Genomic DNA, 27,230 nt, shown 5'->3' on the forward strand with positions numbered 1-27,230 from the left:
CACACATGTGAGATATATTCTGTTGAACTTAGTCGAGATAAAAACTTAAGTCCATGTAAGAGAAATTAGCTTGTTTTATTTCATTGATGTTTTGCGTTAAATGATTTTATTTCCTTTGTTTTAGTAGATTCTATATTGTTTGTGTTGAATGTTGATGTTAATTTGAGTGTATTGTTAATTTTGTTATATTTGATGTTTTGTGTGATTGTTTGGCTTTGATCCTTTAAAATATATCAATTGGGTCAATTAATTTTATATGGGATTAATTTTGAACTAAAAGTGATGAGACATGGCACGAAGAATGAATGAAAGTACGTATTTATAGTCAAGTTGATTAACTAATAGGGGTGGCTATGCAGGCCGACCTGACCCACATTTGGCATGCACAATGCGGGTCGATCCGTCCCGCCCTGCATTTTAATTGTGGGTTTAAATGTTTGACTCGACCCACATAACTGCGGGCCCGTGGGCCTGCGGACAAACTCATTTTTTTTTTCTTTAAATTTTTATGATAAAACTTTCAATGTTCAAAAAATTATGAAACTTTAAAAAGTTCACAAAATTAAGCAAAGAGTAATATACTGTATTCACACAAAATATATTTGGGGAAGTTTGATGATAAATAGAATTATTATAAATTAAATAACACAATTATAATAAATATAATTAAATTACAAGGACAAGTGTACAAATAAACAACATAAGTATATTGAAAAAGTAAAACGATATGTACCTTAAAATAAATAAAATATGAACAAAATACACGAAAGTTTATTAAAATTAATATACCATGAGTTTAACTTCACTCCTTACCTTACGTGAATGAAGATAATATGATATATGCACAGTCTTTAAATCAATTAAGCAAGTTTTAGGAGAGTAAAATAAGTTGAAATATTTATATTTTGGAATGATATTAATTAGATAATGGATATGATGTAAAAATGTCTATTTTGACTTAATAAATATATAATATTCCTAAAAGAAAACTAGTTTACGTGACGATGACGATGAGTTTATATTTTTTAATGTGTGATATAAAGAAATGCAATACACCGGAACTCAACCACACGTGAATCGAGCTCGACCACACAAATAATTGACTAGTTTTAACTTAATATTAAGATAATAAATTTATGAAATATTACCCTGCTCTATTTTCTTATCTATATGTAAGATGAGACTGGCATTAGTTCTCAATCCAATTATATCTTCAAACAGAGTATAAACTTCTATAAAATACAATCATTTGCATTATCTCAATAATACGATGATTGATTATTGATTAACCACACAAAATTACTCTAAGATACATAAGGCAAGAATAATGCATTCACACTCCCGTGAATCACTCCATTGACAGCTAGACGTCGTCGTTTTGTGTACTGCTATCGTCCCTGTGCACATTAGACTACACTTATTCTACTAAATCCGAATTCTATACTCGTGCTCCCTCCCATCTGCTTTTAAAACCTTTATTAGTTATCATTTAATATCATTAAAATATTATAGCATATACTATCCAACATTTTCTTTACTTGTTATTAGAATTATCATAATTATTACATTCTACATTCATTCACCGTGCATTTCCCTCTAGCACACAATTTTTTTTTTCTTCGTTTGTTTTACCTTCGTTATCTACTTCTTTGCTTTTTATTATTATTATTTTCTATTGAACATAACTGCGGAGTGATAGAGAACGAGCTTCACATGGAACTCTTCTGAGTAGGCACCGAGTTTGTGTGAACGAGAACTCGGCATTTGACTCAGTGACGGTTCGCCACATTCTTGGTCTGATGGTGAATTTTATCTCTGTGATAATCTCTCTTGCTTGACTTTAGGTGAATTGTGTTGCAAAGCTTCTATCTCTGGATCTGAGTTTTTCTTGTTTGGAATTCTAGGTTTTAATGCCATTAAATCGAATTGTTGCCAAGTTACCAAATCTATCTCGCATTTATTTATGTCTCACGAAATTCATTCTTCAAGCAACCAAGTAAACTTTAATCCAGGGCAATTATCAAGGTCCTTTGTTATCATTGCTCATCTAATTTTCTCTGTTTGCCATAGAATATCGATCTTTGTAGTATCTGTCGTTTTCAATTTTCGTGGTCGTTTTTACTTCAGGTTTAGTGCACTAGTTCATGCTTCGAAAGTGCTTTCATCTTCCCCATTAGTTGAAAAGACATTTTCGGCAAGTTGTTAAGCAATTCTATTTACTTTTCTCTCTGTGTATGTGTTTAAAACACTATCACAGACTTCGCCACTCGGATTAACGCGTTATTTAAGCACACTTTTTAGTGAAATTTAGCATGCACACACAAACCTAACGTTGTAGTCTGGTACAAGCTGCATTTCTTAATATCACTTGGCTATCCGGGCCTTCATATGACAACGAAAAAAACAAAGCTTTGTAGTTGGTAGGCCGGCCTTTATTCAGATTTGCCGTTTATGGCTGATCATCCATGACATCAAATGTTGCTTTTTCAACGGAGCTATTCCATGTAATACCATTTTTCATTCTATAAATGGTCTTGGATTTATACGAGGTCAATGTCTTGATCAAGTAGTATTAGTCATGAATCCAAAATAGAAATAAACGAGTAAACACTGGTAATTTCAAAAGGTGCATTTTCATCACGTAATCTGTTGCGGCAGATTTCGAGATCCTTTTTTCCTGGCTTCACTTCCCCACTGCTTATGTTTGCTTAGAAGTGAAAACTCCTTTCCTATAGATGTAATATAACCAATTCAGTGAAGTACTAGTATTTTGAAAATGAACTTAGAAATTGGACCAATCATAATAACCAATATAGACTATAAAAGTCATGAGAAGGCATATTACTGTGACATATTTGAATTAGTTGCCATTTTTAAATAAATTTTGTATGTTAAGCTTGCTCACTTTGATGCATTGTGCTGGTCTTTACCTTTTTGTTTCCATAGCTCATAGGCCAGTTAAGATTGTGAATACTCAACTACTTTTGCATTGACTTTGCCATATATTTGTGTTCCAGATTTGTGCTAGATTGAGATAAACTTGCACTGGCAATGGGTGTATCAGGGAAATGGATTAGAGCATTGATTGGTCTAAAGAAATCAGAAAAGCCAGAGTCTTCTCAGAAGGACGGAAATGTAAGTTTTTCTCTCAACATTTCATACTCGTATTCCTGGGTTTTAGTATTCCTTTCCATATTCTGGTGGCGAAAATAACCATCAGATGTGGAGCTTTTAACTGAGGTTCTGTATCACCATGTAGTTTTTTGGATCCACGCTACCACAAGAAAAGCCAGAGTTTTGTTGCTTGGGTTCCATCTTAAGTGGGAAAGTGTTGTTTTTGTGTTTGTGAGTGTTATTCTCAGAGGGTGTTTAGTATAGTTGATTTTGATTCTTCATCAGAGCATGGTTCACCTTGATTAACTAGTTTTGTTCGTGATATTTTCAATATTAGTATGTGCTCAAGGAATATTCCTCTTGGAAACTATACAAACTGAGTTTTGTAAAATTTAAAATCAGGTTCACTAGAGATGAGGGGGAATACTGCATCTCCCAAATCTGATTGCAAGGCAATATTATTGCTGTCACGTAAGAGAGTTATTGGAACGTCTTGCATTGCCTGTGTCAGTAACTAGGGCGCAGTTTAAATACCTGTAGCGTAATTTCACTTTATACCAATTGGTTTTTAGAGGAGATATGTCATCCTCCAAACCTGATGGCAAGCCAGTGTTAATGCCTTAGCATGTGAGAGATTTGTTGGAAAGTCTCACATGACTTGCCTCAATTACTGGGGCGCGATTTAAATACCTATAGGGCAACATAATGTCAATAAGATTTAAGATGAAATCTGAAAGAGCCACCCAAGGCCTCAATTACTGGTTCCATTCCTGTATAATAAAATATTACTCATTATATACTGTTAAATAACTGTGTATTTTTTAACTTTTCAACTGTTAGAAGGTTGGCAAGTTACATCATCAACGAAGGCAAGCTGTTGAATTTGATAATGGTAAACTTTCAAACGAATTGGATTGTGAAGCTACTCCACCTATTGGAGATGATAATGTCCGTGCAAACCTTGATGCCCATTATTCGTCTTCTTCTTCCCAACAAGCACCTGATGCTGCACATGATCAACAGATGAGGGAGGAACGGGCGGCAATACACATTCAAACAGCATTTCGAGGATTTTTGGTAAATTTCATATTAAATTTGTCTTAATTTACATCACTTGGAATGAAACTTTAATTAGAAGAAATCATATAAACTGAAATTGTTATTATATTTTTCAATGTGACTTTAGGGCAGTGTTTATGTGATGCTGTTTAGTTGTGCCCATCCCCCAATTCAGGAATCTATGTTTTTCTCTAAAATTATTTTGGCGTAGAAGAATCAGATATTGTTATGATTGACAAAAGTGACTTGTCTAACACTAGGTGTCGTTGTTTCTGGAATTTAATTGATCTTTCTTTGAGATGCACTTTGGATTTTTTTTATTAGCTTTTTTTTTTATTTACTATTGTATTTGTTGAGAGTTGTTAAAAATAAAAATTCAGCAGTTTTGTAGTCAACATGGCAACAGCTTTGACCTACCTGGAAAATTATGTTTTATGTATCAGGCCAGAAGAGCATTACGAGCCTTGAAAGGTGTGGTAAGGCTTCAGGCCCTAGTAAGAGGCCATGCAGTGAGAAAACAAGCAGCAATAACACTCCGTTGTATGCAAGCTTTGGTGAGGGTTCAAGCTCGTGTTCGGGCAAGGCGTGTTTGCATGGCTTTGGAAACTCAAGCATCACAACAGAAACTTCAGCAAAACCTTGCAAATGAAGCTCGAGTTCGAGAAATAGAAGTAAGGACTAAGGAGTATTGTTCTGAAATTGTCATTACCCTTTTTTAGTTGTGCAGTTCTTCACATTTTTCACTAATATTTTATTGTTATCCATTTTCCTGAGGGATGGGTATTAAGAAATTAGGCATAAATTTGAGATGGCTTTTTGATTTTCCTCCTTGCTACTTATCACTTGGATCTAAGTGCAATAAATTTATGGTCAATGTAGCTTTTTGGATCTATCAATTCATTGGTATTTTCGGAGCAACCTGTCATTCCATTTTACTGTGACTACATGATTTCCTGTTTCTTATTTACCAATTTATTCGCAATAATTATCACAAGGCTCATACTTTACTTAAGCAGGATATTAAATTAAGACTGGTACAAACTACGTGCCTATAACAGTTAAATGTAGTAGGCCGGTTTAATTTCTTTGAGACGTTTCTGATGGGTTTATCAGGATACGAAAAAATAGGACTTGGAAAAGGGTAAAAAATTAATAATCCACAGAAGATATGAAGTGGAGACTGGAGAGTGTATTTTCGAAACAGTAAACAAGAGGGCATTCCTCTCGTCCATTTTCCATTCTTCTTTCAATATTATTTCCTTGTTTTTCTGCTGCACTTCTGATACATGTTGTATCGTATATAATGTGATTAAATTGCAGTTTCTTATCAAATTTTTCTGTTTGAGGGACATTGTGATTTACTAATGGTGATTAATAACTCAACTTTTTAAAAATTTACATATAGGAAGGATGGTGTGATAGTGTAGGATCTGTTGAAGATATTCAGGCTAAGATATTGAAGAGACAGGAGGCTGCAGCAAAACGTGAGAGAGCCATGGCATATGCTCTATCTCATCAGGTGAATTTACAATAGCATGTTTTTTAATTATGTCTGTAGTCAATATTATATATTAGTTTTTTTTTCTGCAAACTGCATGATAAGAAATATACGAAATTTGTAATTTCAGTAATTCACAGGAGGGTGTCGTTTTCCCTTCTAGCTATTCTCCATCAGGAGACATCATCAGAAGTCAATTTCTACATCCTACTCTATTATTGTGAACTCCATCTCAATCAGATATTTTGAACGGTCCACCTTTGACACAAGTTTGTATATAGAATCATAGAGAAGAGTAGTAACAGCTTTGGAATTGTTTTTTCCCAAAAAGAAAAAAAAAATACTAGACCAATTCAAACATTATTCAATCAAGCCACTTAGTTTTGTCGCTATTAATTATTGACATTGATAGTGTAACATACTAACATAGTAATATCATATGGTAGTGAAAGTAGAACAAAGTCAGAATTTTTGTCCAACGATTTCCTTAATCACATGATCCGTGGTTTTTCGTTGGTTATAGTTCCCATTTTCCTTTGATACATCGTTTTGGTCCACAGGCTTGGTGTAAGATTTTTCAAATTTTCCCCTTGGCAGTGGCAGGCAGGATCAAGACAACAGCCAGTTTCCTCTGGATTTGAACCAGACAAAAGTAGCTGGGGTTGGAATTGGTTAGAAAGATGGATGGCTGTCCGGCCTTGGGAGAACCGCTTTGTTGACATTAATGTGAAGGATGGGGTAACTGTGCATGAAAATGAAGCTAAGGATGGTAAAAGTGGAACCACACCTCAGTTGAGCTCTGCTAACAAGAAACCATTCTCATCAAACACACATCCAAAACCAGCAAATCATGGAACTGGTCCCACTATTTCTGATGAGTGTGATTCTTCACCTAGTAAGTCTGCTGGTTTGCTAGAATCATCAAAAACACAATCCGTTAAGCTAACTCCTAAGGGTAATGTTGAAAATGCTGCTGAAGAAGTGAACTCAAAACTTAGAATTGGGTCAAGATCTCACAGTAATCCAAAGGAGAGAACATCCCAGGTAGATAAGCAGGCGAAAAAACGATTATCTCTGCCTAACAATGGTGAGTATTCTATTTATGTTAATTTTATTGCTTTTTGTACACTGGGGGTCTGACACCTGCATCACGAGGTTAGAACAATTGTTAAGTGAACTAAATTTAGCTAGTTTGAGTTTGAGATTGACAACTAAATTTAAGTGTACCCAAGTGCATTCACTCATTTAGAGAGGTTGGCCATTATTGTAGAGGACCCTAAGCCTTAAAATTAAATTGATAACATGCATGACAGTTGCAAGAGCAATGTTATTTTTTACGAGTTTTTTTCATTAAGGGTTTTACGCAAGTAAAGATGACCAATCACTTGGAGAGTTATGTTGAGGCTTAAAAGAAGGTTTCTAAATAACTTCATGTCAAGTTGATCCTTATGGCAATGTTGTAGAGAAGTTTTCCTAAACTTTAGCATTTCTTAATTTGCAAATAAATTTTGGCCAGCACTGATAGAAACCCCTTCCGCTGTATTCACCATGGTTTGAATTATTCATTCTAAAATGTTAGTCTCTGGAATAACTTCTCTGATGTTTCGTAAACCCCCTATGAAATTAATTTGCAATTTTGATTAGAAGTTTTATGCAATAATCTTTATTTCTAAGATTTGAGTGTTGTCGAAAGCCCAGTAAGGAATCTGAGAATCCAGTTGTCTGGATTATGTTAGTATAGAACCAGTCTTTAATAAATATTATTTGTTATCTATGCTAAGCAGGGGGTGGTGCAGGATCTCAAATAGTCAAACACCCGATTAGTACTACTAACGTGAAAGGGACGCTAAGCACACACAAGTCTAGTAGGGATAAGCCTAAGCTCAATGGAAGAAGGGATGTGAATACAAAATCAGATCCATAGCTAAATGGAAGAAAGGATGTGATCATAATAAGAAGATGTGAATGTAGTTTCGAGAATCTCGAAAAAGGGAAATCACTCTTTTCTCCATTGATATATACCGTGCATATATAGTGGGTGCATATGATCGGAAGCGGTCAGGGCTTTGTTCTTTGTTCATCCTTGAAGACAGTGATGTGGTTTTGCGGTTGAGATTGGCTTGGGTTGTGATAGGAATAAGATTTGCCTGGTTGATAAAAGTTTGTTTTTATTTATGGATTATTTGTTGTGGTCAGAATGTATGTGATAACATGATGTATTTATATAAAAAAATGTACACTTTTCAGTGTGCGATAACTCTTTGAGGCATTGTATTGTTGTTGCCTCTTGTTCTTTGATGAGCGTATTTTACCTACTCAATATTGCGAATATTTTATTTCTTGTTAATTGGTTATGAAATTTGGGTTAAAATAGTTTAAATTCCAGACAATCATGATGAATAGTAGATCCAGGTGAAGCAGGTACATGACGTTCGTGAATATATATAAATCAATTCTAATGACTATATCTATCAAGCCTCACATAATTTACAAATTTTATAAGAAAATATTTATTATAAAAATCATATTTTTAAATAGACTTAATTAAATTTTTATCTCATGAACTTAGATATTTTTAATTTAGTTTTTATTCAATTATTTAAACTATTAAATAGTTAAAATAATTATATTTTTCATTTGGACTTTTATTGTTTAATTTTTTGTAATGTTACTCATTATTATTTTTTAGATTGTATTTTAAAATTAATTGATAAAAAATAACACATTCAATTATCAGTGTTAATATTTTAATCATTTTTTAATTTAAACTAGTATATTGACCCGGCGTATTTTGTTTTATTTTGTATATTAAAATAATAAAATAGTGAAAATATTATGTAATGAAATATTATAAAAATTAATTTATATTGTTGTAAATGTTGTTATTAAAGTAATGAAATAATAAATCTAAGTAATGCAATAATAATTTTAGATTTAAATATAATAAATAGAGTTGATATCTCAATATAATATAGGTAATTGATTTTACAAAATAATTATAATAGTCTATGATCCGTGCGAACATTTATTTTTGTTTTTTATTTTTATTTTTTTTAGAATAATAATATAATTGTTATTATATTTATTTAACCATTTAAAATACTAATAATGATATTAATATAAATTTTAAATTTTAAAATTTTTAAAAGATTAAAACTCTATTTAGCAAAAGTATTTAGTATAACAATATTTTTTATAATTAAAAAAAAAACACTTATAATAATAACACCATTATGAATAGTAATAATAATAATAAAAATAATAATGATACCAATAATAATATTTATGCTATAAATATTAATATTAATGTTAACACTAAGGTTAATGTCAACTATAATAATATATAATTATGAAATACGATTCAGTAGTAAATTAATTTAAGATGTGTGTCTAACTATAATAATAATACCATTATAATAATATCTTGTAGTGATAAAAATAATAATAATACAATAACTATATATATATATATATATATATATATATATATATATAAAGAGATGTACATTTGTTGTGTCTTTTTTTGTTTATATAATTTTATCCTCTTAATTATTATTTGTTAAATTAAAATAATTATTCATAATAAAAATTATTTGTCCATTTTATCATTTTAATAATTTTAGTAACTATTTTTTTAATTCAAATAATTACATAGATATAAAAATAAAATGAACAACAAAACAAATAAAAAGTGTAATTAATTGAGATATGATTCCCTAATAAATAAATATAAAATGTGTGTTTAACTATAATAACAACAATAATAATAATAACACTAAAATAATATCGCGTAGTGATAAAAATAATAATAATAGTAATAATAATATAACTACATATATAAAGAGATAAACATTTTTTGTCTCTTTTTATTTTTTTCAATTTTATCCTCTTACTTGTTATATTTTAAACTTAAATAATTATTTAAAATAAAAAAATATTTTTTCAGTTTTATTATTTTACTAATTTTAGTAACAATTTTTTTGAATTGAAATAATTATTCAAATGTAAAGATAAATAAACAACAAAACAATAAATCTATTATTCTCTTTTCTTTATTTATCAACGATGATTCTCTCATTTTTTATATATTTCACTTCATTTTTAATAAATGTAATTTTTATTTTATATATTATAACTTAATAACAATAAATTATTATCACTTACTAATATAATATCACATATATTTAAAAAATCACGTATATTTAAAAAATTCGTACACATGTGTGACATGTCTACATGTAAGCTAGTTACTTATAATATATTTTTTATTTTAATAACTAAAATTTATTTTATCTATCGCTCTATAATTATATACACTTCTTGTGTATCCTCTTATGTCTTTTTAATTTATCTTTTTAATTTCTATATTTAAAATTTAAATAATTTGTTATAATAAAAAAATATTTTTTTATAAATAAATTTATTATTTTATATAATACCCGTGTTTTGGTTTTCTCTGTATATATACTATTTTCATTTATGTACCAAATGAATTAAATTTGAAAAATAACTATTACGGGCCTATAATTAATGGTGCACAATGTATAACTCATCTTGCTCACAATCAAATTCTAATATTCTTACGTATTAATATAATATTATAAATACTTAAAAGATGTGTACATAATAGTATGTGTTTATTAATAATAATAATAATAATAATAATAATAGCAAATTGCTACTAATACTAATTTACTAATATCAATACTCATATAAATTAAAATAATAATACTAATCATAATAATAATAATAATTAAATAATAATAATAATATTTATTAATATTAATAATAATGACAATTACGCTCCTCAATATTAAATACTAACATTTAATTCCATATAAAATAAAAATAATATTGATGTTTAAATTTGTAATAATAATAATACTACTAATAAAAAATAACCCTCAATAATAATATTACTACTAATAATAGGTAACTATATAAGAAGAGATACACATATTTAATGTTTTTTTTTTTCAATTTTATATTCTTAATTACTACTTTTAAAATTTTTAAAATTTACTTAATTATTTATCATCAGAAAGCTACTTTTAAATTTTATTATTTTAATTACTACTTTTTTAAATTTAAATCACTATTCATTATAGAAAGTAATTCACACTTTTTTTATTTTAATAGCTACTTTTTCAAATTTATATAGTTACTCGTAATAAAATAAATATTTACATAATATTACCTATAATATTTTTTATTTTAATAATTACAATTTGTTTTATCAATAGTTATATAACTATATCTATAATATTTAACATAAAATGTTATAATATATTAACAAAGCATCGGTCATATAAGGCTTTTAAAGATTCTGGTTTATAAACGTAAATAATAACAAAATATTATCAATATCAATAAATATTGATGAATAATATATATAAAATCTTTTATTGTTGATATTATATTTTTAACAAGAAAGTTTAATTTTCCGGTACTACAGTTTATCTCTATGGATGGATTTTGTCTAAGAATAGAATCTTAAGGTGGTGGCGAGTTAGCCAAAATTGTTTTGGCTAACGCCTGATTCAAGTTAGTTTGCTATTGTTGCCAACAAATGCAAACTTGGCAGGGTTTGAAAAAAATAAAAATAAAAAAACTGAAAGATTTTGTTTTCCAGCGGAATTTGAATTGTGTGAAGTTACATGAGGTACCGTAACACACCTCGCAGTTACACAGTAGAGCGTGAGAGAAGATAACAGAAAAATAAAAGTCCCAACCTCAACCCTTCCTGTAGCCACTACCCACCCAATCTTTCTCCTCCCACCAAACCCAAACCCCTTTTTTTTCCCTCCTCTTCCTCTTCATCATCTTCTGGACACAACAAAAACATTAACCCTAACCCTAGAAAACAAAAACCCGTGTGTTTTTGTGTTTGTGTTTTTGTTTTTGTTCTTGTTTTTGTCTCAGAAACACAGATACGTAGAGAGTGTTAGTGTGATCGTTGATGTGTTGTGGAGGGGAATAGGAATCGATCGTTCACAATTCCAGACCAGAGGCATTGGCCAGTAGTGGCAGGAAGAGTGTTGCAGTGGAGCATTTTACCTCAATTGAGGATTGCCCCAAATTCAATGTTCTCAACCCCATTTGTGTTAACCTTCTCCCTTCTCCTCTCCCTCCCAATCCTCTTCTTCCTCGCTCCGAGGATCCTCCCTCCCAAACCCCACTCTCTGCCAATTTCTCCCTCCGACGAACTCGATGACATCACCCTCTTCAACCGCGCCATCACCCTCGCAAATTCCCGCGCCACCACCGCCTCCGCCACCAACCCCTCCAAATTCTTCCACCTCTCATCCAAAAACCCCTCTCTCAAAATAGCCTTCCTTTTCCTCACAAACACCGATCTCCACTTCTCACCCCTCTGGGACCTCTACTTCCGCGACACCCCATCCAACCTCTTCAACATCTACATCCACGCCGACCCCTCCGTCAACATCACGCGCCCCCTCTCCCCGCTCTTCGCCGACAAATTCATCCCCTCCAAACGCACCTTCCGCGCCTCCCCCACCCTCATCTCCGCCACGCGCCGCCTCCTCGCCACTGCCCTCCTCGACGACCCCGCCAACGCCTACTTCGCCCTCCTCTCCCAGCACTGCGTCCCTCTCCACTCCTTCACCTACACCTACCGCTCCCTCCTCCTCTCCCCCACCTTCGACTCCTCCGATCCTGAATCCTCCCGCATCGGTATCCGCCTCAAGTACAAATCTTTCATCGAAATCCTCTCCCACGCTCCCAAGCTCTGGAAACGCTACACCTCCCGCGGCCGCTACGCCATGATGCCCGAAGTCCCCTTCGAACAGTTCCGCGTCGGCTCCCAGTTCTTCGCCCTCACGCGCCGCCACGCTCTCCTCGTCGTCAAGGACAGAACCCTCTGGAGGAAATTCAAGATCCCCTGCTACCGCGACGACGAATGCTACCCCGAGGAGCATTACTTTCCCACGCTCTTGTCCATGGCAGATCCTGATGGCTGCACCAAATACACGCTCACCAAAGTTAATTGGACCGGCACCGTCAACGGTCACCCCTATACTTACCGGCCGCCGGAAGTCTCTTCGGAACTCATTCTCCGGCTCCGCCAGTCCAATAATTCTGAGTCTTACCTATTCGCCAGGAAATTCACCCCGGATTGCTTGGAACCCTTGATGCGCATTGCCAAATCTGTCATCTTCAGGGATTGAAATTTCAAGCACGGTGCGTTTATTTATTTATTTTTTTTCCTTTTCTTCTGTTATTTTAGTTTATTTTAGTTCTTGTGATTTATCAGAGTTATCTGCACTTAAGCCATAGATACATTGAGTTGGGGTTTGTCTGTGGTATTACAGTCAAAATGATTGGATATTTGTTGCCGGAGGGTGGCTGTTTCCATCTTCAGCTTTATATATTGGAATCTGGGTTTGATGCTTGTGTTATGTGCTTTTCTTACGTTTGCAGCATCAAAATGCTGCATGATGATATTTCTAGGGGTTTAAAGTTGAGAATTACTTTTTTTGAATTTTCAATGCACAAAATGAAGGAAGAAAAATTTGTTGTTTTGATAGTAAAAGTAACTTTGTTATCTCTCAACTGAAATCTGAACATGTTTAGTCCATAGGTGGAATAAAAGTGAGGCACTGATGTAAATTTTGGAGGGACCTCCTCAAGTTGCTTTTCAAGCAACATATGTGTATAGGTTCATCAGTGCTTGTATAGGGAATGTGATTCTCTCGCTCTTTATGGAGTGTATTTTGCTTTTGGCATTTGCGGTGTTCATACCCTTACTACTTTGTGATGCGAAAAAGGTTTATGATGTCTACTTATTGTCTTCTGAATGTCAAAATCATGGTGGTGCTAGAGTAGTTAGTTGCCGCGTTTAGTAAGGATAGGGACTCCTTATCTTTTGCATTGTTGTGAATTTGGATCTGGTTGTGAATGTGTACACTTAATTCATAGGTAATGCATAAGTTTTTCTACCTAATTCACATTCGCACGAGTTAATACATGAAAACGAGGGTGAATCTAATCTACAGTGTTATGTAGGCATTTCCTAGATTCTAATCGGCATGTTGGATTCTCTTTTTTCTCAGTAATTTGGTTTGTCATGCACAAAATACGGAGGCTTGTCGAGGGTATTGTGGGTAGACTTTTTTTATTAATTTCTTCGTTTGTTTTTTCTGTCGTGATAATCTTGTTTCACCAAATTTTATTCTAGCAGGTGGGAAAGGTCAATGAAGAGATTTATGAAAAGATCATATTACTTTGGCTATGAATTGATGGTGGTGTATAGTTTGAAGAGGCACGTAAAGCCCACATCCTATATACCCTGTGCTTTCAAATTACGAGTCTTGGGACTGCACAAATGAGGGAATCAAATCAAAATAGAAAGATCAAAGAAACAGGTAAACACCTGCGTGAGTTGAAAAAGAATGGCGGGTGCCCTAGTCAAGTGTATTTAGTATGGTGCAAGTGCTCAAGTAATTGCGAATTTGTCATAGAAAATCATGTAGGTAGTTTTTCCTTTTGTGGGTCGGTTTTGTACATAGAGTTGTGTAAAACATTGTTTAAAAGCTCTACAGTGTTACTACTTTTCAAAAGAAAAAAAAAGAAAAGCCGTTGCCTAAACGTGAGGCAACAGTGACTGCAATTATAACAGGAAAAAAAAAACTGTCCACATTTGGCCAATTGCTTGCTTCTCCATTCTCGATTCGATCCTTTGGAAATTTGGAACCTTGCTATTTCCACCGCCCTGTTTTTTCATTCCGTTTGACCTCTTTCATTTGCTTTTTGTGCCCTTCTGTGGAAAGTGTCATATAGTTGCTTTACTTTCATTCCCCTACATAAATTCATGAAAGAAAAAGAAATAAATATTCTTTTAGAATTTGTGTGAAGCAGTCACGGGATCAGTTTCTTGCTCTGTTGTAATACTTGTCTATGCTTTATCTAGATTGGACTTAGTTCATTTAAACATTTTATTCATGGGAGGAGTCGGTGGCAGTATAATAATTGTTAATAGTTATGAACTGTTCAAATTCATATATTATTATATTGTTGATGATCATGTTCTCATAGATTATGCATAAGTGGCTTCTATAATAGCGACAAAATTGAAACTTGTCGGTGCTGGCTGGTTCTTTTCTCTTTCTCAATAAAAAATGGACCCCAGAGGACAGGAAAGTCGCATACTTCTGATGTGTGGGGGACCACGCCTCACGTAGAGACAGTTGGCTTCCATTTTTCTGAGTTATCAAGACACGTTTGGATCAACTTCTAGTTTGTATCTCTGTAAATTCACTGGGATTTCCTTTTAAATTTTAACCTCATTCTGAAACCTGACAAAAACATAGTAAGTTATTTTGTTATTTTTGGATGTCGGTGTTAGTTAATCTGTGAGCATATAATATGATTGAACCAACAGCAGCGTTTTATAACTGTAACTTTCATATAAAAAGCAAGAAACACTTTTTCATTTTATAATAATGGATTACTTTAATCAGCTTATGCTCTTCTAAGTTGTTTGTTGATAGGGGAGGGACCATAATAGCATCAAAGAGGAAGTTAGGTAAGTTGTTAGCTTACCACCAAATTATGGTTGAAAAATGAACCATTATTCAATGTTGTTTACATCTAAATTAAAGAGTTGGTAGGGCTATGCTAGCTCAAGGAAAAGGAACTCAGATTAGTTGGACGGGTTGCTTAGGATTTCTTTTTAACATTAGATTGTAATAATAGATTAAAGGTTTAAATACCTTTTTCGTCTTCATTTTCGTAGTGTTGATTGCGGATGATTCTCATTGACAAAATGTTTAAAATGATTCTCATTTTTATTGAATGTTTAAAATGATTCTCATTTTCGTAATTCGTATTTTATTTGGTCTTTTTATGTTACACCGTTTAAGTTGGTAACAGAGCACCTTATAGGTTGTATAGGTGACACTGTTTATATTATATTGCATTGGAGTGTGTTATATGTGCTGTAGAGATGGTTCCGTTACTGATTTAAACGACGAAATAAAAAATGATCAAATAAAATACGAATTGTAAAAATGAGGACCATTTTAAATATTAGGTAAAAATACCATTTTAAATATTTTGTCAAAATAAAAATTATTCGTAACAAACATTACAAAAATAGAAAATAAAGAGAAAAATATATTTAAACCTAGATTAAAAGTGGGTTTAAAGAATAGTCTCTTACCTTTTTGTAGTATTTGGCTACTTATCTTGTGCTCAAAGAAATGTATGGTTCTGTTCTGTCAGATGCACATGTGATCTTCATCATCCTGGAAACAGAATCCTGGAAACAGAAGCAAACAATCCACAATTGTGCATTTAATCATTAGTCCTTTTGACAGTTGACAATTCTGCTTTTTCGTAGTTTTGACAATTTTCAATTATTGAAAAACGATTCTTAACAATAACACATTAATATAAAATATTCACATTATTTAGTACACTTGGTATGAATTTATTTTACTTAAAAACGTGTATTAAAATATATATTACTACCGTTCAATAAAATAGTGTAAATAATCGATTTGCATTTAGAAAAAAATTGAATATTTTCCATCCATAACACGTCTAATTTAAGATGAGTTAAGAGTTAAGTGTTTAGACTACAGATAAAGAAAAAAAATTAATGAGTAAATTATTGTTAGAAAAATGTCTTGGAGAAACCTGACCTCAACTTTCGGCCAGTAGATATGCTTTACAAATTCTAACTCGGAAAACATGTGTCCCATAGTTTTTGTACGATTGGATCTAATCATTATTGAGATGTTTTTAAGATACTCTTTCGTTTTATCTGGGTCTATAATACTTTATTTACATAACATCAAGAGAAGGAAAATAAAAACATAAAATATTTATTCTTTTTCAACTGGTTGACAAGTAATACACAAATACATAAAACAGATAATTTAATATTTTAAAATCTTATATTATAAATATATATATATATATATATATATATATATATATATATATATTAATTCTTATAATAAATTTTGTGTACAAATCACATAATCTTATCCATATATTTTCATGGATACAGGTTTTATAAATTTGCGAGGCATCTATTAGAATTAAATATCTGACTCTCAGTCCAATAAACCACCTATCTCTCTCATAAATCACAAACATCAATATCGTAAATATTTGACTATACTTTTGAAAGATATATACATTATATTAGACTATGAGATCTATAATTGTTATATTACATTCTATATGGTGTCATTACATCAAAACTATATAATAAGAACATATTTCATTCATACATGATGGTGAATTTCTATGACCCACTAGACACAATTTTTTTCACACTACATATTAGGTTTCTTTCGATTCTCACGATATGATATTCTCTCCTATACGAGTCTAATATCAAAAGAGTCTGGATCATTTCTTTTGTAATCCCAATTTTAATATACAACTTAAAATCCTAACATAACATTTCTTTCCTGAAAATATATATGTTCATCACACACATGTATCACAATTATGGTATTCATCACACACATGTATCACAATCATACCATAATAGATTTTCATTGATACATATACACTCAACTCAATTTAAATAGTAATAAATTATAATTAATTATCCATTACATTACACAATAATATTTAAATACAATATATTAATCAAATATAACAATTTAGTGAAAGATAATATTTATAAACATTTAAAAATTTATTGGTTTCTCATGTTTTTTTCTTTTCCCCATGTGTTTCTTGACCTCTTAAAGAAAGATGGAGGAAATGCATTAAAAGTTGTGAAATGAAGTTTAATACATCTCACATTTTTATAAAAGCAACCACTGTGCAAACAAATCGACTAATTTAGGGGTTAGTAATATAAATCAGTTTTAGTGATTTAATATTTTATCTCTTATCGTTGTTTAGATTCACTTTTCAAAATAGTTTCAACTCCCTACTTTTTATTCTGATTGACTTGTTTAAAAGGAATTTGTTTCTATATTTTTTCCTTGGTTTTGGTTTGGTCCCTCATTCTTTTGTTTTTGTTTTTCATTTTCATATGATTTTTTAATGTGATGCATATGATTGATAAATTTTGGGATCAGGGTCTAAATGAAATGTAAAAGATCCATAGTGTTGTCTAACATGAGTAAAAAAAATTTAAAAACTTATTTTCTTAAACTTCAAAAAACTCTGTCTATTAGCATTTGACATATTTAGCGACTTAAACACATGTTGTGGTTCGCATAATTACCGTTCAACTTGTAGAGTAAAAGACACAAACAATGAATTTTTGTCACTGAGCAAAAGCTTTGCTCATCCAACGACCATAGTATTTGTCGAATAAGTAAACCACTAGAACATTTGGCATTTAATACAAATAACTCTTTTAAGGAATTTACTTGTCTAGTGACCAAAACTCCTAGATTTTCAATTAATTAAATTTTGTCCAATAATATTTGGTTCAGTTAATGAATTTGGCCCACCCAACCACTTTGTATAGTTTACAAATTTTGCAGAATATAACAATGGTCTAATTGGTTCAAACTGAGGCTTTTCTTCATTTCTTTTGCCTAACATGAAACATTTTATCCAAATAACAACAATTTAATTCAATTGAAAAAAATTTCACTACTCAACATACAATAAAGCTCTTATTTTGAATTCATTCATTTGAATCAAATAATTTCATCTCAAATTTAAACATTTATATTCAAATAAAACATAATTCCTACAATAATTAATTACTGTGACTACTTCACCTTCACATTCGGGTTATTAAATCTTGTGTAGATTTCAACTTCAATCAATGATTTAAGAATACCCTTACAATTTTGTAGTAACAAATATTCATCTTTTTTGTAAAAGGAACAAGGACAAGATCCATAATTTTCATGTACGCAAAACCTTCCAAAATCAACCCAAGAAAAAGGAGAAAAAAAATGGATTAATAATATTTTAATTTATCTTTTTTGACTCACTTTTAACCTACTTATTCGATCACCATTAGATCATCTATTTTAATTCTTTTTAGTGATGTAGTGTGAGAATCTAACGGTGATTAAATCAGTGGGTTAAAAATAGATAAAAACAAAGATTAAAATATCATTATCTAAAAAATTTACTCTAAAACAAATTTCAATCACATGGACTTATTATGTTCTCACTAAGATTCTTAAGATTTTGATCTAGGATAGGATGATCAAATTCTTCATAAGTTTAAAGATGAGAGAGAAAGTAAAGAAAAAGAATTTGTAGAAAAAATATGAATTTTCTAAAATAAATTTAAATAATTATTTTTTATATTTACGAACTTTATACTCAAATAATAAAATATTCAGTTTTTATCGCTTCTAAGTAATTTACTACGTATTTACACGTTTTATAATCAATTAGACCTAAACCAAAATAGGTAATTAACTTTATATTTTAAAATTAATCAAATTAATCCAAACGTATAAATAATCTTCAGTACCATTACATTATTAGTTTATCGTCTTGTCTTTTATCATCGTTATGGTGACAATTACTAAGACAACTGTTGTACTTCTAGTACCCTCTATGAATGTTACTATCAATGTCATCTAGGGATGGCAACGGGGCGGGGCGGGGACGGGTTTCGCTATCCCATACCCATCCCCGCATAAAAAATTCATCCCCATCCCCATCCCCATACCCAAACCCAACGGGTATCAAACTTTTTTTCCATCCCCATCCCCACCGGGTAACGGGTATAATCTCGTACCCATACCCGTACCTGTGTTCTAACTACTTCAATATTAATTTTTATAAAAGAAAAAAAATTACGGTAAAGAGATATTATGAAATATTCAATATTAGGAGGATTTTCTTCGATGCCAAATACCTTAAAATAAATTATAATTGTTTACATTTTATATTAGAATACCAAATAAAATTTCATGTGAACCAAAACATTTGTTAAATTTGCAAACTACAACATTGATGAACTTAGTTGATAAAATTAAAAAATATTTCAAAAAAATATAAAAGGAAAACAAATATTTAAATTAAAATATATTTTAAATGTTTGTTTACTTCAATTTTTTAAATTCTAATGAATATCTTTTTTATACACTAATAAAAGTTATAATATATCACTTGATCAAAATGACACAAAGAATAAAAAATAAACATAATAATAAAAGGAAAACAAATATTCAAATTAAAATATATTTTAAATGTTTGTTTACTTCAATTTTTTAAATTATAATGAATCTCTTTTTTATACACTAATAAAAGTTATAATACATCACTTGATCAAAATGACACAAAGAACAAATAATAAACATAATAATAAAATTTTGACATAGATTTTGTATCTTTTGAACTTCAATATATGTTGGATAGTGACAAAAAAATATTCATAGCAATTACATTAAATTTTTATATTGTAGTAAATAAAAGTTATTTATACAATTAAAGTGGAAAAAATTACAATATGATTAATAGTGAGTTATAAAATAACAAATAATTAGATAGAATATATCGAAATATTATTCTACATGATGAAAATAAACAATAAATAAAAATATTAAAAGACTAACAAATGTGTGTTTTAGAAATAATTTGAGAGACTATCGAAAGAAATCGCACAAAGGAAATCAAATGTATGATAAAATGAAAAATACCTTACAGAACTAATTATTAAATTATGTTTGAAGTGGTTAAAATTAAATAGAAATATCATTAGTGACCAAAAAATTTGTCATTAAATTACATATAAATTAGTAATTAAATTGGTCACTAAATCAAGTACAGATTCGATCATTGAATCGGTCACTAATTTAGTCATTGATTCAGACAATAAATCAACTACTACCACCAATGACGAAAAATAGTGACTGATATGGGTTACTGACTAAATCAGTCACCATTTCATGTTTTTCTTGTAGTGAATTATCATATACTATTCCTAAATATCATTATATATATATATATATATATATATATATATATATATATATATATATAAAATTTTAACCACTTCAAACAGAATTTAAAGTGAAAAAATTACATTATGATTAATAATGAGTTATAAAATAAAAAATAATTAGATAGAATATATCGAAATATTATTCTACATGATGAAAATAAAAAAAATAAATAAAAATATTAAAAAACTAACAAATGTGTGTTTTAGAAATAATTTGAGAGACTATCGAAAAAAATCACACAAAGGAAATCAAATGTATAACTAAGGTATGATAAGACGAAAAATATCTTAGAGAATTAAGAAAACTTTTCAAATATTAACATATAATTAATGGTTGAAAAATAATGAAAATTATTTTAATGAAACAAAAGAGTTCTTCAAATTAAACAAAAATTAATAATAATAATAAGTAAAGAATTTTTTTTATATTATCTTAAATTGAGAGTATAAACATTCTCATGTGAAAGAAAAATTTATAATAAATAAAAATATTAAAAAATAATATAAATATTCAAATGTGAGGCATAATTTTTTTTAATTAACATACATCATTTTAACATAATTACATAAAGGTTATGATAAGATAAAAAATATATTGGAGATGAGAATGAGTTTCATGACAAATGAAATAATTAAAAGAAATAAAAAATAGAAAAAAAAAAAATATATATATATATATATATATAGGGGTTACTTGATTAATTGTGAATATTTTAATAATTTAAACGAGAATGGAGATATGGCGGGGACGGGTATTATGGCGGGTATATGTACATCCCCATACCCATCCCCATACCCAACTGAAAAAGTCGGGGATTCCCCATACCCATACCCATACCCAGTCAATGCGGGGATTCCCCGTCAAAACGGGGACGGATTCGGGCAATACCCACGGGGACGGGTTTATTTGCCATCTCTAATGTCATCTATCTCCACCAAGAGGATTTCAAAATCAAATTGCGATTTATCACAAAATCACTATTTTTATATACATAATTCAAATATAAAAATTATGCTTCTAAAAATAATTAATTTTGAAAATTTTAAATTAAAAATAATAAAACTACAATTTCAACTAATCTTAACCATGGCAACCTATATTTGTTTATTAATATAAAACACGAAATCTCATCACTTCAATCTTAAAAGTAAACTTAATCTACAAATGACAAATATTGACTTGACTTTACCCTAATTGCAAAACTCGCCCATAGCATTCAAGCCCATCATAGTCCCACGGCATGAGTTTTGGGCCGAACAATAATCTTAGGTCTTAATGTTTTGTTTCATTATGGACTGTTGCTTCCTGCACCCATCAATCAAATTTCTCCTTGCATCCCATCATTTTGGATTTTATTCGCTGCAACATATTAAAACAATTCTGAAATTATTTTCCGGAAGACAATAACACCACTCCTATTACGGAAACAATTTTCGGAAGCTTTTATGGGTGCAGGAAGCAACTGCCTTCATTGTGTTGTGTCATTTCCATTCTAGCTTCTCACTGTGTCAGCTTCAACTTGAAAATGAAGCACAACTCGTTGCTACCCTATTGAACTTATATGCATCCTTTGTTTGTTCCCAAGTAAAAGCCAAGTTCTATTAACCAGTAGAACTCAATTTTGTATAAAGTTCTGTGTACTTTTATTCATGTCGAAGAATACAATCCTATTTCCTTTCCAATGAAAAACATTTACAATAAATAATCAACATGTCTGCACCTATTTTGCTAAAAACCAAAAGCCTTACAAAATTGCCACCAAATCTCCAACTATTGGAAGAAAAAGAACCTGATAGTGATTCCCCTCTCCACATGCAAAGTGTACCCTGGACTTAGAAAAGGGGAGAATGCATGGTGCTCATTAACTTTACGAAGCCTAGAATTGTAGGCAAAAATATTCTAGCTTCAGAACCCTGTGTGCTAGAGGAATGCACTAAGGATCAACAACCTCCTCATGAAGGAAGGTTGCTGAGGCCAAAATATAGAGTTCTCTGCTGAAATGCATTAATAGCATAATCAACTTGAAAATGACCAAACTGTGATTTAAATCGAAGTCCATATCCCATTCCAACTCCAGATCCTGGTTTACCCTGTCTCAGAGCTGGATTTCCTGAATTTTTATGACATCAACACAATGAGAGCACATTTGACATGGGTCTGGATAAAGACTAAAAAGCAAACTCGATCAAGTAGATTAATTTAAGATAAGAACATGAAGAAGGTAAAGCGGAAGCTATAGCAATTAAACAACCCTGCTCCTAAGAAAAAGAAAGAAAACTGTAAATGAAGAAAACCCTATAGTGTAATAAAGGGTCTCTTTGATTAAACTTTTTCACAAGTACTTTTTTATAAAAATAAATAACTAAGTTTGTTCATAAGCTATTAGTAAAAGCTTATGCACTAGTAAAAGACAGTTATGTACCTAAACTCATCATAAAACTCAGTAATGTAACTCTAAATAATGAGGAATATTTGCTACTCCAGATTATGGTCTAGTTTTTTGTCTCTTATGATAGTAGCCTTTATTTTACTACAAAAATTATTCCTAGCGATTTTCTCCTACCACTGAAGAGAAAGAATAAGAATCATTCGCGCAGTTTTGTTTTGTCCAATCCTAGCCCTGCTATGTTTCTAGACACCAAAACATGCCGTAGAATAATATGAGGAAGAACAAGAATATATGTCCTACTCCATCTACCACAGAAATGAAAATTTGCATGTAATTTGAACAGAATAGTATTGGTCTCCTCACCAGGTACAAGGTGACCAGACCGCAAGTCTGTTCCACAATCCAAGAAAATGGCACCCTCCAACATCTTATTCTACATTACAAAAATACATCAAGCAGTTTAGTATGTAGAATTTAAGTTCAACAATAAATGTAACAAAATAAAAAGAAAAGTGCATGCGTCCAATTCTGTTTGTCTGTTTGTGTGTATAGCAGGAATAATTTTAAAAGGACAGATCCCAGGAAATATTAATATCACAATCACAGACAAGGTATTGCTAATTGTAACTTGTGGAAGCATAGTGAGAAGGCAGAACGACCCAGGACAGGATTTCAGTTCCAAAAAGATCGTATGATTTTTTTTTCACTTTTAAACCAGTCAGTCACATGGAAAAAGTGAATATTTGAATAGAAATGACAATACAAAAATTGTTAATTTCTTAGGAGATGGCACTAAACATAGCACTTTAAAGCCAATACTTCATGAGCTTAGTAGAGCCACAAATAAAACATCACAGAAGATGGTGATATGATCCTGTCAACTTCTTACCAGATAGGAAATATATTCCCACATGTGCCTAAACATTCACTAAAACAGGGAAGTCCAACCTTGCAACAACTAAAGTAGTAAAAGCAATTCTTGCCAAAGATGATGAAAATGGGGACATGCTTACCAGATACAGTAGCATAAGACAAAACAAAACTTTGAAGAAAGATCAAAGGAAGTGAAGTTAAACAGAACAAGAATGTTTTAGGCAAAGGAGGTTATAAATCTGTCTGATTTTACATTATAGGACTGCTGTTAATAATGCTACCACATACCAAAGGGAGTCTCAGTTCACTATTAGCCACTAGACAAGATCGCCCAGATCCAACCGCTCCTTCTCCATACCCTCGCACACTTCCTAGCCCTCCGATTGAAAATGCTTGGTAAGGAGCCATGTCCCCGACAATTGAGCCACCTGTTAGTCTGTCACAAGAAAGGGTAGGATGATAGCCAAATGTTTGTCAAACAACCTGAAGAGAACATAAAAAGGGAATTTTCAAAGCACTAATGCATTATAATGTATTTCCCAACTCCACATGATTGTGTCTCAGAATGCACATAATGTTTTCCCTTTCATGTGTCAACCATGTCAAATACCAACCTTGTCAAGAGAAATGCTGGTCCAAGTTTGATTCCCTTTGAAGCAACAAATTTAAATCGATTGAAGATTATCCACTTAGAAAGAACTGGAACACCTTGTTCTATTTGAAGATTAAACTGAAAAAGACAGGCACTAAGTCAGTGAAATACATACACAAGAATTTCTTGTGATAAACACGCATGCAACTCTAAATGATTCACAATCACAAATGGAAAGGAACTTGGAAGAAGACCGGAAATAAGAATATATCTTATTACATGAAAAAAGCTATTATCATTCGCCTTCGCAAATTGAGACTCTTGCTTTAACACTACCATGCTGTCTTGTGGATTGCCACTGCATCAAGCAATGCACATCATATCATCAAAATCAGTTCAACATCTAGAAAACTGGAATACTATACTAGAATCCTTAATTACCTGGATGTCAAAGGAAATCCATCATAATCTCTACTTATAGCGCGACCATCATCATTCAGTGGACGAACATGCTGCAAAATGGTGTTTACATCAGAGTATTAGTTTCCCATTTTCCTATAACTGAATCAAGGAATACGTAAAGCAAAGAAACTAAAGCAAGTAAGGCTTTAATATTATGACAAGTTCATGAAATTTCCAGTTGAACCTCAAACTTTATACTGGTTGTGCTGCTCCATTTTGAACTAGCTGGTTCCTTTAGATCAATTCCCACTGACAATCGAGATAAATTTATTCCTCCGCTACCTGAGCGAGAGAAATTGTTTACAGGGATACCATGGATTCCAATCTCGGGTGAAAGAGAATGCTGGAAGAGGAAAAAGAGAACAATTAGCATTTAAGAATGTGTTATAGATTAAGGTACTGTCTAAAAAACTTCTTCCCGAACACTTACAAAGAGCTACATACGGGTGAAAAAAATAAGGTACAATGAATTGAGCTTCTGTAATATGTTAAAATCAATGTATGCATATGAACTATTATATAAGTTCTCTCATTTGAACTATTATACAACTTTTAGGGGCAAAAGTTGATTTTAACTTCAGAAAGAAATTGAATTCATTTACCTTCTTAATTTCTTCTCCTACAAATGTTTACAAAGAAGAGGATTAAACATGAACTAAATAAAGTAGATTTAACCCGTTGACAATAAGAATCTCAGTTAAGAAGAGGCTCGTTGTCGAGTTAGTGTTGTCCTTTGCTGGACATTAAAAATATTTCGATGTTGGTACTATAAAAATCTTTTCAATATATTTTAAAACATCAAAATCCAATGTATTCTGAAGACACGACAGGTAAACAGTACAGAAAAATTCAACAAAAATGGTTGTCCGACACGGCCTTGCATCACCATCATCATAAAATTAATGATAATCATAAAAACCAACCTGTAATACAAAAGACTGCTGTGCAAGCCACTCTGGTCGTGGCCTTCTATACGCAACTAAGACATTTGAATCATATAAACCTTTGTCCCACGAAACATCGAGCTTCTCACTTCCACCAAACAAATTTGGGTGTTTGATGCAGAGACTGTTCAGTAAAAGAAGTTAAACCATTCATTACACAATTACAAGAAAACCAACAAACACCCTCCACCCAAAGCATAACACAAAGCCATCAAGTTTCAAACTTTCGCCATTCAGATTCAACCAAGATTCATCTCACAAAAAAGACAAAACTGAGACTCTCACCTCCCAATTACCAGTGAAAATGGACTGCCAGTACTCCTATGAGGGGTAAAATGCAAAATAAAAAACCAGAGATATTTGTGAGTTCAAAATTCAAACAAATTAAATTATTATTTTCAAAGACAGTGCAGAAGGAAAGGAAACCTGAGAGTAGGGAGCATCAGAGAAGCGCATAGCTTGTGAGTAAAATCAACATTAACGTCAATCTTTGCTGTAAAACCACTCAAACGAAGCGAAACAACACTTGTATCAAAAACACGGTTACGCAGAAAAGATGAAACGAAAAACATGAAATGAAAGCTTTTGCAATTTGCATCTTAAGTCTAAACCTTTCCCAGCATGGATGCTCTTCTGAGCTCCCATCCCATCAAACACGCATCAACCATTAAATTGAGGACACAATAATTGGGCACACACAATAGACCCCAAAATGTCACAACGGTTATATAGTGGAGACAATGCTGCGGTTGTTCCGTAACGTTGGCAAAACAACAACCAACGACGGTGTCGTGTTTATTCTGTTCCTAGCTTTCTACTTCTGTTATCCCTTTCGTTTCTCTACACTCCACGACCATCGCACCTTGCACGTGACACGACACTCGCCTTGCTATTGGGCCCTAGATATGCCCAAACTAGATATTTCTTCCTCCACCCCACCATGATTTCTTTATGAACCTTCCGAGTAATTTTAAAAGGTTTAAATTGATTATGCTTAAAAATTTTGGATTGTAAAACTTGTAAAAAGTTGATGTTTCAGATTACATAGATCAAGAAATATATTTTAAATTATATACTTTTTAATATATTTCCAAATTTTTAGAATAAATAGTATAGAAATGCATTAATTTAAAATACGGATTATATAATTTAATACATTTTTTTATTAAAATTGTATTATAAATCTTACTGCATATATTTTTTTAGTTTTGAAATTTATAATATATTTTTTTATTGTGATTGTTCAATTAAAAATAATTTTATAGATTAAATAATTAAAAAAAAAATTCAAGAACAAACAATTTTGAATTTTTTCACAATTGTTATCCAAGTGAAAAATGAAGATTAAGGGTGCTAAAAAATTTGCCCCAAACTATTT

The 27,230-nt window shown here is 31.4% G+C and overlaps 3 protein-coding genes across 13 annotated transcripts; 2 read left to right on the top strand and 1 right to left on the bottom strand.

The window, feature by feature from the left end:
- The first annotated feature begins 1,584 nt into the window (after positions 1 to 1,584).
- On the top strand, positions 1,585 to 8,002 carry LOC114185532 (protein IQ-DOMAIN 1). 10 transcript variants are annotated; one of them, XM_028073311.1, is made up of 7 exons: positions 1,585 to 1,802; positions 3,018 to 3,135; positions 3,958 to 4,191; positions 4,617 to 4,844; positions 5,579 to 5,692; positions 6,269 to 6,758; positions 7,453 to 8,002. In XM_028073311.1, exons 2-7 carry the CDS (start codon positions 3,052 to 3,054, stop codon positions 7,593 to 7,595), a joined length of 1,293 nt encoding a protein of 430 aa, XP_027929112.1. In that variant the 5' UTR covers positions 1,585 to 1,802; positions 3,018 to 3,051; the 3' UTR covers positions 7,596 to 8,002. The 10 variants fall into 10 exon arrangements, with proteins under 10 accessions (XP_027929112.1, XP_027929113.1, XP_027929111.1 ...); XM_028073312.1 differs by having other exon boundaries at positions 1,585 to 1,794; XM_028073310.1 differs by having other exon boundaries at positions 1,586 to 1,844.
- Positions 8,003 to 11,266: 3,264 nt separating this feature from the next.
- On the top strand, positions 11,267 to 14,727 carry LOC114185374 (glycosyltransferase BC10). 2 transcript variants are annotated; one of them, XM_028073064.1, is made up of 2 exons: positions 11,267 to 12,874; positions 13,872 to 14,727. In XM_028073064.1, the coding sequence occupies exon 1, from the start codon at positions 11,755 to 11,757 to the stop codon at positions 12,859 to 12,861; it is 1,107 nt and encodes a 368-aa protein (XP_027928865.1). In that variant the 5' UTR covers positions 11,267 to 11,754; the 3' UTR covers positions 12,862 to 12,874; positions 13,872 to 14,727. The 2 variants fall into 2 exon arrangements, with proteins under 2 accessions (XP_027928865.1, XP_027928864.1); XM_028073063.1 differs by having other exon boundaries at positions 11,272 to 12,874; positions 13,875 to 14,656.
- A 7,484-nt stretch (positions 14,728 to 22,211) lies between these two features.
- LOC114183796 (outer envelope protein 80, chloroplastic) lies at positions 22,212 to 26,693 on the bottom strand. The gene is made up of 11 exons (XM_028070935.1): positions 26,464 to 26,693; positions 26,279 to 26,345; positions 26,138 to 26,173; positions 25,832 to 25,976; positions 25,093 to 25,251; positions 24,888 to 24,958; positions 24,726 to 24,804; positions 24,469 to 24,584; positions 24,143 to 24,290; positions 23,345 to 23,414; positions 22,212 to 22,702 (listed from the first exon to the last, which is right to left on the bottom strand). The coding sequence occupies exons 1-11, from the start codon at positions 26,495 to 26,497 to the stop codon at positions 22,545 to 22,547; spliced, it is 1,083 nt and encodes a 360-aa protein (XP_027926736.1). The 5' UTR covers positions 26,498 to 26,693; the 3' UTR covers positions 22,212 to 22,544.
- Positions 26,694 to 27,230: the final 537 nt, after the last annotated feature.

The sequence above is a fragment of the Vigna unguiculata genome, chromosome 5 (assembly GCF_004118075.2).
Source record: "Vigna unguiculata cultivar IT97K-499-35 chromosome 5, ASM411807v1, whole genome shotgun sequence".
NCBI lineage: Eukaryota > Viridiplantae > Streptophyta > Magnoliopsida > Fabales > Fabaceae > Vigna > Vigna unguiculata.

Bases quoted from the DNA above. Each gene is read 5' to 3' on its own strand.
- LOC114185532 (XM_028073305.1), top strand. From the start codon at position 3,052: ATGGGTGTATCAGGGAAATGGATTAGAGCATTGATTGGTCTAAAGAAA. The intron at 3,136-3,954 runs GTAAGTTTTTCT...TTCAACTGTTAG, and splicing joins CTTCTCAGAAGGACGGAAAT to AAGGTTGGCAAGTTACATCA. The intron at 4,192-4,616 runs GTAAATTTCATA...TTTATGTATCAG, and splicing joins CAGCATTTCGAGGATTTTTG to GCCAGAAGAGCATTACGAGC.
- LOC114185374 (XM_028073064.1), top strand. From the start codon at position 11,755: ATGTTCTCAACCCCATTTGTGTTAACCTTCTCCCTTCTCCTCTCCCTC.
- LOC114183796 (XM_028070935.1), bottom strand. From the start codon at position 26,497: ATGGGAGCTCAGAAGAGCATCCATGCTGGGAAAG. The intron at 25,252-25,831 runs GTTGGTTTTTAT...TTCCTCTTCCAG, and splicing joins AGCAGTCTTTTGTATTACAG to CATTCTCTTTCACCCGAGAT. The intron at 24,805-24,887 runs GTAATTAAGGAT...TGCTTGATGCAG, and splicing joins GGATTTCCTTTGACATCCAG to TGGCAATCCACAAGACAGCA.